Genomic DNA, 16,905 nt, shown 5'->3' with positions numbered 1-16,905 from the left:
ATTCAAGCCAACGCCCAATAGATGACTTGCGGTGCGAGGTTAACATGAAAATTCACGAGGAGCAACAAAGGAATAAGGAAAGATTTGATAGGGTTAGAAAAATAGCAAAAAAATATGAGGTAGGGGATCTTGTTAGAATAGAAAGAGACATTAGTAGTAATAGCGGCAAATCAAAAAAACTTCTACCTAAATTACAAGGACCTTATAAAATAGCAAAAGTGTTAGATATGGATAGATATTTAGTTGAAGACACGCCAATAACCCGAAAGCGGAACCGAAAGTATGAAGCAGTTATTGCGGTTGATAAAATACACCCATGGTTAACATTTACGCAGGATGTTATTGATTCAGATAGCGAGAGCGGTAATAGTGATCTAGACATAAGGGAAGCAGGAGATAACATTGTAGATGAACCACAGGGCGAGGATAATTTGGAATGAATAGGAGTTATACATATGATGATTCTGATGTTGATTATGACGACGAAGTGATATGATGATGACAATATAATGAATTTTGTGTTATTGACAGGATTTTGATTTCGAATTGACACACATATGAGTCGTAAGACATTTTGGAGTGTGATCAGTTTGATACGTGGACCTCTTGAATTGGCACACAAAGGAGTCTTAAGGACAATTTTGAGTGTGTTCAATCCAAGATGATGAAAGCATGAATTGACACACAAATGAGTCGTAAGACAATTGGGAGTGTGCTCAATTCATTACTTTGTAAATAGCCAATGAAAGGCTTTTAAGTTATGTAGCTGTAGGTTATATTTTAATTTGATTTAATGGTTATATATACTTCCCACAAGTACTCTAATGGTCAAGTGTAATTAGATATGAGCGCCGCGCCGGCGCGCCGCCGCCGCCGACGAAATTTTCGCGCCGCCGCCGCCGACGCTGCCCTATCGGCGTGGCATCGGCGTGACCTTGGTAGTTACTACTACTTTCAGAGGTTTAAGAACCAGATAATATATCTTAAATCGAGTTTAGATCTATAACGGCGCCACTTCGAATAGTTTATAGGCATTCAAAAGGTATTTTAGGCCCATATAATTCAAAAATATCGAAGGTAAATGCAAATTTATTTGTCTAGTAACCGCGCTACTAGTCTTGGGGAAACGATTTTTTTTAATATCAATTTAAACATCAATATGCTCGTAATAAACATACTGATTTCCTTCCATTTTTATTGTGGAACGTACATTACAATTTATAGATTGTATATACACTAGATATGTCAATCACAATGAAAAAATTACCTGTGATCAAATCAACTCTGGCTAACGTGAGACTCGAATCTTTGGAGTATCGACCCAATGCATAACTAATTTTGCCAACTGTTAACCATCCGTCATTTACCGCGAATTTAACCATTGCAAGCATGATTAATCGTCTTTAAAAGGTATAAAAAGGGGTTAATTTTGAGATATTAATGGTTTCCACGTCCAAATGTCCAGCCGTTGGCTTCGCGCGGAAGGGCGTCGGAATCGGGTCTTATTTAAACTTGGCCACTGATCAAATTTCAAGCTTTGCTCTCTCGCAGCTCAATCTTTGGCCTTGCATCGCTTGCATGGAAGTAAGCCACTATCTGAACCTGTAAGTTTTTGGCCCTGTTTGGAGCTCAGCTTTCGGCCTCTTTTAAAACTCTTGAGCATTGGTCCTTGTCTGATCTTAGCTCCATTGCAGCTCGGCCTTTGGCGTCGCACGAATGCGCCCGCAGGAAAGCTCCAGATCTTTAACACTATGGCTTCGGTCTTTATTAGCCTTCGCCCTCGCTCTGCTCTCTTGTAGCTCGGCCTCGCACAGAAGCGCGCTGTTGGCGTTCGATTCTTAGCTGTATGCTTACCTACAGCTTATCCTCTGGCCTCGCATTGGGAGGCGTCGAAATCAAGTCTTCGGTGTTACATGGAGCTCGGCCTTGGGCCTCACTTTTTGACATAAATCGGTTTTGTTGGGTCGATGTTGGTTAATGACGGAGCTCGATTTTATTAAAAAAAAATTAAAATTTAAATCTATTTATTTCGCTAAAAAAGTACTTAAATCTACATACATTTGTGTGCAAAATCTCTAGTATGAGATTATGTGCACGGTCACTAAAACTCGCGTTTTGATGTTACCTAATAATACATTGAGTAATTCGAAATGTAAATATCTACTTTTCTTAATTTAACTAATGGGTTTATTTTAGTTTGTTTGCCAGTATATTTGCCAGAGCATTATCATTTGTGAAATATTCCTTTAGAATTTTATTGAGTTACGATGATTTTCTATTTTCTAAAATGTGTACTAATTCCTTAGGTAATTTATTTAATATATCTGAACTGTCGACAAGACATTCCCTGATACAGTATATCCGCAATTTTTAACTTTCCACAAAAGATAAGGCCCTCGCTAAGATCTTCCGGCCTGAACCTCGCCAAGATTAAGACCGCCTTTGATGCAGCGCGATACCGCCTATCCACAGTTTATACGATATAAAACTTTTTTCGTATCATTACTCAATAAATTATCCTTGAAAAAAGAAAAAGCATTTATTTTATAACTTTCTTACAGCAAAAACATGTTTTTTCGGTAAAATTTTGGTTTGAATTTTTTTTTCATTAATCGAAGGTGTTTCAAGGCCACGCCGCCGATTCGCCGCCGCCGCCGACCAATTTTGACCGGCGCGCCGCCGCCGGCTAAATGCCTATCGGCGCTCATATCTAAGTGTAATAGGTATTTGACATAAAACTCGTATACTACGAAATTGTTATAATATTGTAAGTGAAAGAGACTTGTGAAAAATATTATATTTGTGCTGATCATTATAGGGCTGACTTTTAAGTATTAGATGTCTTTTGAATATGTACGACTGTAACTTACGATTTTACCTAAAGGTCTGTCCTAATGATTGTTAATTGTTTGTTATTGATTGTAATTGACGGAACAATTACTTTTGTAAGATGGCCGAACGAATTAGAAAAAAAAAATGAAATTATGGATATATTTATTTTACTTTTCAATTTTTTTTGTGTAAATGTATGTAGGTATCAGATATAATGTATGTATTAGTGTTTCTGAAGGTCTAGATACAAATATTAATTTATTTGTTGATTAACGGAGTTGATTAATAGGTTTTATATATTGTAATAATGCTATAACGAGAGGACTTCGTTTTTTCAGAATGGCCGACTGTAAGCTTCGTTTGGAGTTTATTTATAATAATAAACAAATTATGGGTGGGTGTGAACAAATTTAGTTAATTTACCTTCGTTTTATTTAATATTTTGATTAAAATAAAATACGGGTAGATCTGAACGAAGCAATGTGATGCTACCTTCCTTTAATATTTTTTTATCGGTCACCGGGATATAAATACAGCTCGGTCATTCTGAGGGAGCTCACTTCTTGTTTGGTGTTCAACGAATTCACAAGGTAACTCTGTTATCGTATTTTGTAATAAAATATAGGTACTTGTTATTCTCAGTTCTGTGAAATAAAAGGTAATTATGTTAAATCGAGTATTGAGTATGATTTATTTCCTTTTCTTAAAATCAAATGCTTTTACTTGTCATTTCCTACGGTTTCTGAACGCATTATAGAGCACTAATGACATGTGTGTAGATAAAGTTGGTTTTCATAATTTTACTGTAAGCGTTAGAATAATGCAACTTATTCAAAAGCTTAAAACTACGTTTTTCAGAAGTAACAAGCCGGTCATTTGTCTTTTGATAGTTCTTATTCATATGCTTTAAAGCGCTTATCTTAATCACGATTTCCATAACCTACAAGGCTCCGAAATGGATTAGTCGAGCGATGTTCGCAAGAAATTGAGCATGTTTTCGCAGAATAGCTTTAATATTGGGGCGTCTGTCGTGAAACTGACGTTTCAAGCTGCGTCGCACGATATCGACGGCGTTACAAGTTCTAATCTTTCAAACGTGCTCCTCATGTGTAATAGCCGGGGGGCCAAAATTATTACAGCTACCAGACCCTTTCTTCCTGCAGCTTAACGAGTAACCTCAGACAAACCAGTATATATGTAATCTCCGATTATGCACAGTTGTTACGGCTTTCAAGTCACACATATACTAGTTCGCCTGCGGTTAGTAAGTACCAGGACAGGACTAACAGTCCAGAGATTGCGGTATCTCTTCGAATACCGAATTTAGATTTGGATGGAACTAACTGGCGCTAGTGAATCCGAAAGAGTACTTCGATTGTGCCGGGTGCAGTGTAAATGAGAGTTTGCGGTTAGAGCCGGCACGGTTCGGCTGCAGTCCGCCTTCGCACTGGGATGTTATTCTAATGGTAAACGGATCGGCATAAGTACGCTCTGCCCTCGTGCATAGTTGTTACGGATGTTGAGGTCACGTTATCCTGGTTGGCCAGTGTTCAGTTCGCCTGTGCTCGGTAGCCAACAAGAGCACAGTCTGCAACCGCCCGCACTAAATCGTGCCGTCGTCAGGCTAGACCTTTGACGTTCGTTCCGAGAGTCACTTCAAATAGGGTTGGCTACATTCAATGTTTCCTTTGATTCTTCTTCCTTCATTCGCACCTTAGATAGAATATACCCTCCTCTCTTGAAATACAGAGCTATTAAAGTAAAAATAAAATGCTGGCAAGATTAACAAACCCTGTCTGTCCTTGCAGAATTTTGAGCATTCGTGTCCTGCAGTAAACAGTAATCACAACACTTTTTAAGGAGCTAAATAAGATAAAGCACGACGTATTCATTTTAGTTTCCTTTTACTTGGCTAGAATATGATTATTCTGCAGGGGTGGCTCGGTCCCATTTGTTAGTGTGCATTCCGGCAACCCTGGCCGGGTATTCTCTTTGGTTGCGCGAGTAAAGGCGAGTTGGGAGCTAGCGTAACATGACCTCGAGATAGGTAACAAATATGAGTAATCAGAGTGGTGGTATACACTGGTATGTTTGAGTAAACGTCTATGCAAGCATTGGGAGTGACAGGCGTGCCCGAGAATGCGGCGCCGTCAGCGCTTTAGAGGCTTCCTGCTAGCGAGGGCGATATGCCACACTAAAGTTCGCAGAATCTGTAGCATTTTGCTGCGTGTTTATGAGAGCGGGCTGAAGCACAAGAACTACATATTTTGTATCATGTTTTTGACTTGAAATATGTTTCATTTCATGAGGGTTAAATTTCCCGGATGCCTTCTATTATGTATATTTATATAACTTGTTGCATATGCATAGCGGAACAGTAAACAATTGATTCTTTTAGAATGGAGTTTTCGCATTAGCTCACATGTAAAATCATAACGTTGAAGCTATAAAATTCAAACTAAATTTAAATCAAAACTTAAATATCGGAATATCATTACACATAATTATCGACAACTACATAATATGACCAAAAATACAATGATACAAAAATATATGTACATACATATTAAATTTCTCTGCAACAATTGTAAGTATCTCTGTTTGGCCCTATGGTTGACTGGTAGAGAATGCCATTAGGCATTAAGTCCGCCATTTGTACATTGTTGTATATATTTTGTGCAATAAAGTTTAAATAAATAAATATGTCAGCGTTCACAAATAACTTTTTAGTAACAATCAATTTAGGTAATATCTATCAATAGATAATCATAAGTCATAACATAACATTGAATAAGTAATTATCTAAATAAACTCCAAATAGTAAAAGTATGTCAGTCAAATTCCTTAAGGCAAAAATCCCCGAGGCCCACTTCAGAAGAGTCGAGCAATTAATCGCACGGCCTTTGACAATATATTTCCTTGACAATAAAATATACTGTGTTATCTGTTTTTTACTGGCGGGCTAGCAGCGCGCAGAGCTGTCGCGAGCGACTGTGGGGGAATATTAAAGCGGTCCGCCGGACCATTATAACTTGTCATTCTGGCCCAGTTGTGTTCTGCGAGCTTTGAAGATAGCGCGGCTTAAGTAAACGACACTTTTGTATTTTTATAGACCTAAGCTTTAGCAAGCTAATGTCAATATGAAGCATCATAAGGGTTATAATAGCGGTTTGATGTTTCAATTGGATATAAAAACAAATCTACAAGTATAAACCGCAGCATCGCATTGTAATTAACGTTGGTTTAACGCTAGAGTCCAGTAAAATATAATTAGTGATTCCTCATTACCGCGCTGGCCCCTCTGGACGTTCGTGCGTCTACGGGCTTATGGTTATTAATAACGCCGCGCCGGCCGGCCAGCCCCGCCCCGCGGCCCCACTCGCCCCCTCGCTCGCCCGAGCCGCGCGTCTGACATTTTAATTCCGGACCCGCACCGCAAGCCTTTTATATCGACATTATTTTATCGACACACAAACTTCTCTATATTGTTAGAAGCAAGTTATTTACATGTGCCAAACCTACAACTTTGTTGATTGCTGTCGCTGTGAGCATTCATAAGTGAATTTACATTCAATTTAACGTACAAATGTGCTTTATTTTATCTTGCTTAAGTGGTAGTGGTAGAGTATAACTATTTTATACGACTAGGTTTATTTTCATCGATTTTCTTTAAACTCAGAAGTCCTAAAACAAACATTTTTGATCTTTTGAATCATTCGTAAAACATACCGAGAATTAAATACATATTTTAAACTGAATATACTGTAGCAAATTCTATTAGATCTCAATCGTAGATTTATAGGTGCGAAATGCAATTCGGCAGTTATTGGTGCAGGCCGAGTAAGTTGGGCGAGAGTTGGTATAATAGCGTGTTACATCGAGTCGAAGTTACGGGGAACATCACTAGCTACAATGGCGGTCGGGCGAGCGCAGGTCGAGCAAAACATGGCTGCCTGGTAGGCGGTGCGCGCGACAGGGACCGCGCTAGCGCCGGTTGATTCTGTCCCCGTTGCTCTCGCACGCAACACGCGCATCGATCTCCACTCGCCGTACTCGCCCCCAGCACCAGAAAGGCGGAACTAACAAAATTACTGAGCGCTTTCGAGCCGCTAATCATAAAATAAGATACGACGTTTCATTTCGAGCGTAGGACACTCTAGCGATCACGATGCTGGAATGGCCCTTGACTCTCGAAATTCTCTACTGACATCGTGGAGTATTAGCCGCGCGTCGCTCGCTGGTACTTTTGTGAAGCCTATGAGAAACAATTTATTTTTTAAGACGTTATATTACATCGATATGCGAATTAGGCAGATTACACTTCACTGTTTGCTTAGTAGTATTATCATTAGGTACATTGTTAATGACTCTTGCAGAACTTTATCTTATTTTGCCGTCGGTCGCGCGGCAACAAGGGTAACTGTCGGCTGTCTGACAGGTGTAATAAAGATTTGAATAGACGGGTATCGGCGCTCTCGGCTCCGGTTACGTTAGCATAAATTGGAGGCGAAGTTCCCGTAACCCTAACGGAGTGTTTAGAGAGAAGCGTAAAGTTAAATTGACAGAAGACGCCCGTTCCCGAGGGTTGCTGTTCTACTCCGTCTATCATGTGATAGCTAACTGACGTTTAATTTTTTTCTACGTTAAAGTATTTTCTCTCTGAATTATCGACGAGCATTAAAGCATGAATTGCGTGGTTTAAATGAATTTTTCGATAAAAAGGGGGTATAAATAAATCATATCTTATATTTCTCTATACATTAAGTACTTAGAAGATTTTTTTTCTTTTGTAACTGTCAAGGACTATGCAAAATTGCAAAGATTCATTCAAGTATCAAAAAGTGCTACATGATACATATTAAATTTGCATACCTACAAGATTCTCAAACAGTCACCGCTTATTGATATAATTAGAATTCAATTAACCTGCTCATTTCCATAAACAGTAATGTTACTTTGATAGTTGTATCTATGTTGATAGTTGTCCTAATTACCTTGCTAATATCGTATCATTCAGACAACTCTAGAAAACACAAATCGGAAGCAACCTTCTACCTTAGGACATAAAGTTCAAATTTAAAGTAGATGCTTAGAACGTGGTTATGGAATATGTAGGAAGATGTAGGTAAGGAGCATGTCTTATCGTTGGCAGCAGGCCGCCGGCCACGTGCGGTCCATACAACTCGGGAGTATAGTAGAAATATGTAAATCTCCGAGGAACCGAGCGTGCCAAAAACCCTTCGCTCACGTTTCATAATGAATTATTCGATCGCTGCAGTAGGTAGCTCTGATGATATGCAGTCACGCACACATATGACACGGCACGACATGTATAACATGCCTACGTTTATTATAATAAGGAGAAAAATGCTGGAATTTTTAATTAAGCTTATAACCATTCATGCAACACATAGAAAAGTAGGTATCTACCTAAAAGATAATGTGCCTATGCAATGGTATGTCATCTTTAAAACCGTAGGCAAGGACTATTTGAGCATAACCCTATTTTTCTGAAATAATTCATAGCTAAGGTGTTCCATTCCGGGGTCTTAAAATATGCGGAATGAGTTTTATGGACGGCTCGCCACCGCACTGGAGCTTCATGAAGCAGCAAGTTAGTTAATTTAGGACAAAGTAAACAAATAAGACAGTTATGACAAAGGCCACTTATTACCGCCCCGCCCACGCCCACGGCTGAAATAAACAAAACCACGGGCCGGGGGTTGCGTCCAATGCAATAACAGTTAAGTTCATAACCAGAGTTTCACCTAGCCGACTTTAAAGTAGGTATAAAGCTTTTCTTCGGAGATTTCAATTCACGAGTGAAATATTTTCTCAAAGACCTTGGAAGACAATTTTCATTAAACTCCGCTAAGTCTTTTTAGTAGACGAGAAGAAATTTGCACCGAAACCTTACATTTAATTAATGTGAACTGTCACATTTTCGGGAATGTCTAAACGAGATCCTTCGTGATAGTGGTGAATTTGATGATTCTACAGAGCCTTGTGGATCAATAAATAAGGTATGAAGATGTACAGTTTGTCTCGTAAACGTGATACAGAAAGATGAAGATGTAAAGGACGCAAAGTAAACATCAAATGACTCTGTAGTAAAACCCGGAAATAGATAAACATCGACGAAATCAACTTCAGAGCATTCGGAATCGGAGAAAAGCCGTTTATCTTGCCGGTGCGCTTCGCTATCTCGCGCAAACGTATTTCAGTAGAGCAGTCTACTCGGCCGAAATTATCGAAAATTTCCGCCGCCGACGCCGACGCCGCCTTGCCGCGATATCGGGGCGATAAACGAAATGCAAACATGAGTTGCCAACTCGCGAGTTTAAAAAGCTGCCAAAACATAATGTGTAACACTAAACTACTGAAAACATCCATCCAAATAGTTTTGTTAAGGCTCCGTCACACAGGTGCGTTTTGCTGGCGGGGTGTGAGCGGAGCGCGACGCGAGCGCCGCTCTCATCGCGCCCCGCTCGCAAAACGCACCTGTGTGACGGAGCCTTAAGTGTTCTTTCTTTTTATATGTGATTATATTGCTTCACATCATAATTGATTATTACAAGCCGATCTGAAAAAGTGACGTACAAAGTTATGGTATTTTATCAATTACATACTTTAAAAAAACCTTCCTAAGAACCATAAACCATACTGCGCTGATGTATCATAAATATTTTACACGGGACCGCAACTACTGGTCAATCAGATTTAGCAGCACTAACCATTCTGGCTAAGAAACGGGTGTACACTGTACGATTACTTTAAAAAATACTGAATTCATCACCTAATATGCTAATCTGACAACACTGAACATGCATACGTCGTCCACCCACCAGCACCGCTCATCGCCACATGTGGCTTACATTACGGTCCGACAAAACACCGGTTCCGATAGTTTTCAAAACAAAGTGATCGTTATGCGTTCCGTTCCTTCATCGTGCGAACCGTAATCAGGGGCGGAACCTTTTCGCCGTGTCCGACACACTGGCCGGGCTGTGTATGATAATTGATAAAGGTAGTTCCATCGATAACAGCGATTTGTTATCAATTGCACAGTTCTACTTTTATACATGCGTCATCCAGCAGGCTATGCAATCAACTGATTGCAATTTTCTGGTTATAGATTTCCATTGCCACATATTTTAAATATTGCCCATACAAAATCTTATATCAGGACATTTTATAATACATAATTGCAGAGTACATATACAGTCCTCCATGTCGTGTCCGACAACGGCGACCTTTACAAATTCCTCTGATGAGCACATATATGGCTCGCAAAACCGAACTTAGGTACCTACTTGATCTAAAGGCTTGGCCAGACACAGAGCGCGACGCAGCGCCGCGTCCGCGCCGCGCGACCGCGGCACATGCTAACAGGTTACCGACGTCAAACAGACTGCGCCCCGCCGGTATCACGCCCCGCTTCTGTCGCGCCCCGCGCCGCGCGGCCCCTTGCGTCCGCGCAGCGCTGCGCCGCGCGGACGCGGCGGGCCGCCGCGTCGCACTGGGTCACATCAGTCGGATCGGACGTTAGGCAGCGAGCGGTGGCGCGCGCGATGAGGGCGTGTTGAGAGCGCGGTCCGCGCGCGCCCTGTTTGAACAGTCACCGCGTCGGCATCACGCGGCGCGGACGCGGCGCTGCGTCGCGCTCTGTGTCTGGCCAAGCCTTAATATTATTATATTATTACCACGGTGGTGCTTACGACCAACTTGAAATGTGTTCTTCTAGAATTGGGATAAATATATACGAGCAGGCTTCCTTAGTAACTCTACATGCCTGCATTATTGTAGTAACAATGCACGTTTAAATTACGTAAAGAAAGCTTTGCGGTGTGAGGGTCGAGGGTAAAAAGGTCCGACAGTTACTTGCTTGAGGCAAATTTGCTCGACGTCTTCAAAAGCCTAACATAACTTGTGGGTTGCTAGACTTGCACCACGCACGATCATCTAACATGAACTGATCATCGTTTAAAACAGCGGTGGTAGCTGTCATCCCGCATAGAGAATTTTCATACAAGCACAATAACTACAATGACGTTAACAGAAAGTTTAGTGCAAACCACCCTAAAGGCTTCGTCATACAGGCGCGTTTTCCGGGCGGGGCGTGAGCGGAGCGTGAGAGTTTTATATGTAAAAGCGGAGCGTCCCGCTCACGCCCCGCCCGGACAACACGCCTTTGTGACGAAGCCTTAAGATACGTGATGGTAACGAGGTGGTGGCGCGTGGATTTAGCGCGGGCGCTCCATATCTTCCGTCGGTGACGGGTCTTCCCAAGCTTGGCGGCGATCTACCTGCGAGCCTCTGTGTGGTGCTGACATTTACCTGGTGCTGAGGAGGTGGCTGCGCCCCGTGGGGCGGGTGGTGCGGCGGGTGCTGCGAGTCTTGCGTCGGGGACATCCCGCCGGGCGCGCTCGACGGCGCTCCGGGGCTCGGCGCGCCCGGCGGCTGCGAAGGAGGCTGTGGCGAACCGCCTCTCTCGTAACCCTGAAAACATTCCGATACGTTAAAACTGAAAGAAAAATTATAAAAAAACAGTAACTAGCATTGGTTAATTCAACGAACTTCACAATCACTATCAAAAGTAGTTCAAAGATGAACGTGCCTGATGTGTCTAGTACCATAAAGGCCAGTCTATTGGAAATTTTATGACTTTATTTAAGAATAAAAAAGAACGATACATGTGGTAGCAACGATGTTCATCAATATTTTATTTAAACAGCAGGGGTCGTACTTATTACTTCCACTGCACTGATGAAGACGATGATCCTTCCGGCCGATTGCGGCGACCACTTCGACTGCTAAATGTATAATGGATTGATGGTCAGAATATAATTCCAATTTTTTATCAATTTTCTCTTGGTCACTACAATCCATAAAAAAGCAAAGTGTGAATTGAACACCTATCATAAGAATTCTTATCTAAAACGCTTGAAATTGAGATGTTAATCAAATGACTATTTAGATCATAAGTAACACGTGAGAACAAAGAACTTAACAGAACGATTAAGATATCAAACCACATGGCATGAAGTTGCGAAAAATAGCACCGCGGTAAACATGTTTCGTACAGATGTCGAGAAACAATCTAATCGGTATGAGATCGTACGATTAATCATCTAAGCCGTCCTTGGCCATGACTCACTTAAACAATCCCATAGCGATCGAATCAACAGACTTCGAGACCGACACAAACCTATATTTTGTTGGCACGCTACCGCATTTTGTCGAAGAGATTTGCAACTATAATAAGCTGAATATGATGATAACGTGAGTTAACCTTTTGGCCGCCGGACCTAGTCCGCAAAGACGCTCACTCACACGCCAGAACAAATTTTAAGTAAACAACTAATAAAAAGTTTAGGGATTGCAAATAGTGATATCGATATTTACAATTTATGGTAAAAATCTTCTCAATTTGGCTTTGTTCTTATCCAACTTTAATTTATTTCGAAAATGCCCAAAATTAACATATTTTTTACACACGACAATGTTAAAAATAAAGCTCTTTATCATTAACAACAACCACTAAACAATATCGATTCATGACGTAATATCACCGCACTAGGCTGTACAAGAAGTCGTTTATACAAGACAACGGCGCGCATGGACTGTCCGCAGTGCAGACCGACAAGGACTGTTTCCGCGCGGATTAAGTAATAATAGTCTCTAGGTCAACGGCGTAAGCGCTTGTCGGTACGTAAACTTTATAAGCGTAACGTTAGAGCCGCGCATCGTGTGTCGATAATATAAATGTAAGTACCGGAACTGCATTGGGGAAAATTGCACGTGGGTTAATTGAATTGTCAATGAGTGAAGAACAATAATATTGGAAAAGGGTGGGGATCGAAAATGTTCGTGTATGCATGTTTCACATTAGACATGTTCCTTACGAGGGGCGTTCAAAATATTCTCGGTATTGATATCTTACGACCTCTTCTAAAATTTCTTTCGTTACTGGCCGCTAAGGTTTATTCATTGACATTAAAAAAAAGTATAATTCGAACCGAGATGGTCTTTTGTTTTTCTGCAATTGCTGAACAAACATGAACATCATGTGCGAATTGACAATGTTAACTAAATTAGAAAATCGATGCGTGATAAAATTCTTGACAAAACAGGGTAAAAATCAAAAAACCATAAAAGAGGAAATGGATTGTGTTTACCGTGAGTCTGCTCCTTCTTTATCTACCATTCAAAAGTGGTCAAGCGAGTTTAAACGCGGAAGGGAGAGTATTGAAGATGACCCTAGACCTGGCCGGCCTGTAGTAGCTACTTCACAAGAAAATATTGATAAAGTGGAAAAACTTATATTGGAAGATGGTCGAGTGAAGGTAAAATCTATAGCACAAGTAACCAATCTCTCTATTGGTACTAGCTATGAGCGCCGCGCCGGCGCGCCGCCGCCGCCGACAAAATTTTCGCGCCGCCGCCGCCGACGCTGCGCTATCGGCGTGGCATCGGCGTGACCTTGGTAGTTACTACTACTTTCGGAATCAGATAATATATTTTTAATCGAGTTTAGATCATTAACAGCGCCACTTCGAATAGTTTATAGGCATTCAAAAGGTATTTTAGGCCCATATAATTCAAAAATATCGAAGGCAAATGCAAACTTATCTGTCTAGTAACCGCGCTACTAGTCTTGGGGAAACGAAATTATTTAATATCAATTTTAACATCAATATGCTTGTAATAAACATACTGATTCCCTTCCATTTTTATTGTGGAACGTTCCACATTACAATTTATAGAGTGTATATATACACTAGACATATGTCAATCACAATGAAAAAATTAACTGTGATCAATTCTGGCTAACGTGAGCTCGAACTCGAACCCACATCTTTGCATTACCGTACCGATCTTAATTTTGCCAGCTAACCATCATTTACCGCGAATTTAGCCATTGCAAGCATGGTTAAACGTCTTTAAAAGGTATAAAATGGGGTTAATTTTAAGATATTAAGCGTTTCCACGTCCAAGTCCAAATGTCCGGCCGTTGGCTTCGCACGGAAGGGCGTCGGAATCGGGTCTCAATTAAACTTGGCCACTGTTCAAATTTCAAGCTTTGCTCTCTCGCAGCTCAATATATGGCCTTGCATCGCTCCCATGGAATTAAGCCGCTATCTGAACCTGCAAGTTTTTGGCCCTGTTTGAAGCTCAACTTTCGGCCTGTTTTAAAACGCTTGAGCCTTGGTCCTTATCCGATCTTAGCTCCATTGCAGCTCGGCCTTTGGCGTCGCACGAATGCGCCCGCAGGAAAGCTCCAGATCTTTAACACTATGGCTTCAGTCTTTATTGGCCTGCGCCCTCGCTCTGCTCTCATGCAGCTCGGCCTCGCACAGAAGCGCGCCGCAATTGGCGCTCCAGGCGTTCGGCCGTCAGCCAATCTAACACTTGGCGTTCGATTCTTAGCTGTATACTTACCTGCAGCTCATCCTCTGGCCTCGCATTGGGAGGCGTCGAAATCAAGTCTTCGGTGTTACATGGAGCTCGGCGTTGGGCCTCACTTTGGGCCTCACTATGGTTATCGATATTGGTTATCGATACGGAGACGGAGCTCGATTTTCTTTGGACTGTCGAGTCTGTCGACAAGACGTTTCCCTGATACAGTCAATCCGCAATTTTTAACTTAGCATTAGCACAAAAGAGTGCCTCGCTAAGATCTTCCGGCCAGAACCTCTCCAAGATTAAGTCCGCCTCTGATGCCGCGCGATACCGCTTATCCACTGTTTATACGATATCAATTTTTTTCGTACCATTATTCAATAAATTACCCTTGAAAATAAAAAATGCATTTATTTCATAACTTTCTTACAGCAAAAACATGTTTTTTCGGTAAAATTTTGGTTTGATTCTTTTTTCATTAATCGAAGGTGTTTCAAGGCCACGCCGCCGATTCGCCGCCGCCGCCGACCAATTTTGACCGGCGCGCCGCCGCCGGCTATATGCCTATCGGCGCTCATATCTAATTGGTACCGTACATGATATTATACATGACCATCTTAATATGTCAAAAGTAAGTGCAAGATGGGTTCCGCGAATGCTGACTCGGCTTCAAAAAGCTTGTTGTTCCGATTTTATTGACCTGTGCGGTGAAAATCCTGATGAGGTGCTGCAAAGAATAGTTACTGGAGATGAAACCTGGGTTCATCATTATGACCCAGAGAGTAAACAAGAGTCCATGCAGTGGCACATTAAGGGTTCAGCTCATCCCAAGAAGTTCAAGGTCATCCCTTCAGCTGGCAAGGTCATGGCCACGATATTTTGGGATTGTGAAGGAGTATTACTAATCGATTATAAAGAAAAAGGTGTAAATATCACAGGACAGTACTACGCTAACATTCTACGTCAATTAAAGGATGTAATTAAAGAAAAGAGGCGAGGAAAGTTAACCAAAGGTATTCTGCTTCTGCATGACAACGCCCCCGTCCATACTGCTCATATTGCCAAGGCAGCTATTGTTGAATGTGGGTTTAAAACTGTTACTCACCCACCGTATAGTCCGGACTTAGCCCTCAGCGACTTCTTTTTGCTCCCCAATCTTAAAAAGGATCTGCGTGGAAATAAATTTTCTGACGATGAAGCATTGAAGGCGGCAGTGGAGGAGCATTTTTACACGAAAGATAAAAAATATTTTTACGAGGGATTAAAAAAAATAATTGATCGATCTTTTAAGTGTATGAACATAGGGGGGGAGTATATTGAAAAATAAAAATATCAAACTTTTCGTACTTGTTTGTTTTCATTCTCATACCGAGAATATTTTGAACACCCCTCGTAGATGAGCTTATCAGTTTCCGTATTACATCCTCCCTTCCATGACAATTTTTCGTCAATTTCAAATATCTAACATTCTCATAGTTAGGCGACACTGACTATATAGTCCTAGCGTCCGCCTGTACCTACCATTCATCACTCCCCACTACACTGTCATCTTAAAATGAATCTTTTGTTCTGCAAATAAACCACAAGGACAGATTTACTTGTCTGACTCTACTATCAACAGCTGAAGTAGCTCCCTGAACTTCAGCTATAGTTAATGCCTGTCTCTCTCGTCTCGTTTTACGTATTCTAGTTACTAGTTACCACCAATTGGCATTTAACAAGTGTTCAAATGCTTAAATAAACCCAGATTTGCGATTTGATATTTATTTTGAATATTCTAATATCGAGTTAACATTCCCATCCCTAGCTGTCTTGTATACAGGACAACGGCGACGAGGAACAAGAAAAATGTTGAAATCTGGAGCAATTTTTTTGAGAGCCTTATTATAAAAGAATGGATTTCTATAGCTGCAATAAATGCAATTTTTTTTTTAAACAAGGACCTAAAACATGAACATGAGTGTAAAAAATATATAATTGATATTTTTTCCACATTTACCGAGCGGTTGAATTTTTGTCTTGTATACAAGACAGCGGCGCCAGTGTATCGTTCTATCGTTGTCTTGTATACATGCCAACGGCGGTCAAAGGGTTAACATTGTTACTTTTTGTTGCTAAGCTATTATATGTTTTTCTTATTTTGATTAGGTATGCATATGCAACAACTTTCAATCTTAATAGGCCCGCGCACGATTTTAGATACTATTTGTATGCTAGTAAATTCGTAATAGGAGATCGCAAATACTTTGTGCAAGTTGTGTATACTAGGTAGTTCAAACATGTATGGAGGAAGATTTTCTAAATTATTTATTTTTCTATGTGACACGTAAATGTTAAAATGAAAACAATACTTAACAATATGTGGAACAATATATGTATTACAGTGTCGCTAGTGGAATCGCTCCGAAGTTTGAAGCTATTCAGTAGACTAAGGCAGTCAAGATTTGATATTCGATTTCAAGATGTCTTTATTAGCACAACTGAGGCTCTCCCTCTCAATAGGGCCGCATGCGGCAAATAATGCCAAACTTAGTAAGCAAATTTCAACGAAATCATCTACAATCAACCAAAAATTTGAAACTACCATCCAACAACAATAAGGTATGAAAAAATCGCGCACGTGCAGGGGTCGTCGGCCGCGGCCTTGACCGTGCATCCATTATGCACACC

The 16,905-nt window shown here is 40.9% G+C and overlaps 1 protein-coding gene across 1 annotated transcript in view; it reads right to left on the bottom strand.

Moving 5' to 3' along the window:
* The window catches only part of LOC134647199 (trithorax group protein osa-like), a 136,843-nt gene that overhangs the window by 84,500 nt on the left and 35,438 nt on the right, over nt 1–16,905 (bottom strand). Inside the window, exon 3 of the mRNA XM_063505064.1 lies at nt 11,170–11,331. Within this exon, the coding sequence (XP_063361134.1) occupies nt 11,170–11,331 (162 nt within the window). The remainder of the gene's footprint in view (nt 1–11,169; nt 11,332–16,905) is intronic.

This window comes from Cydia amplana, chromosome 1 (assembly GCF_948474715.1).
Source record: "Cydia amplana chromosome 1, ilCydAmpl1.1, whole genome shotgun sequence".
Lineage (NCBI taxonomy): Eukaryota > Metazoa > Arthropoda > Insecta > Lepidoptera > Tortricidae > Cydia > Cydia amplana.
This window is presented reverse-complemented; position numbering and strand designations above follow the sequence as displayed.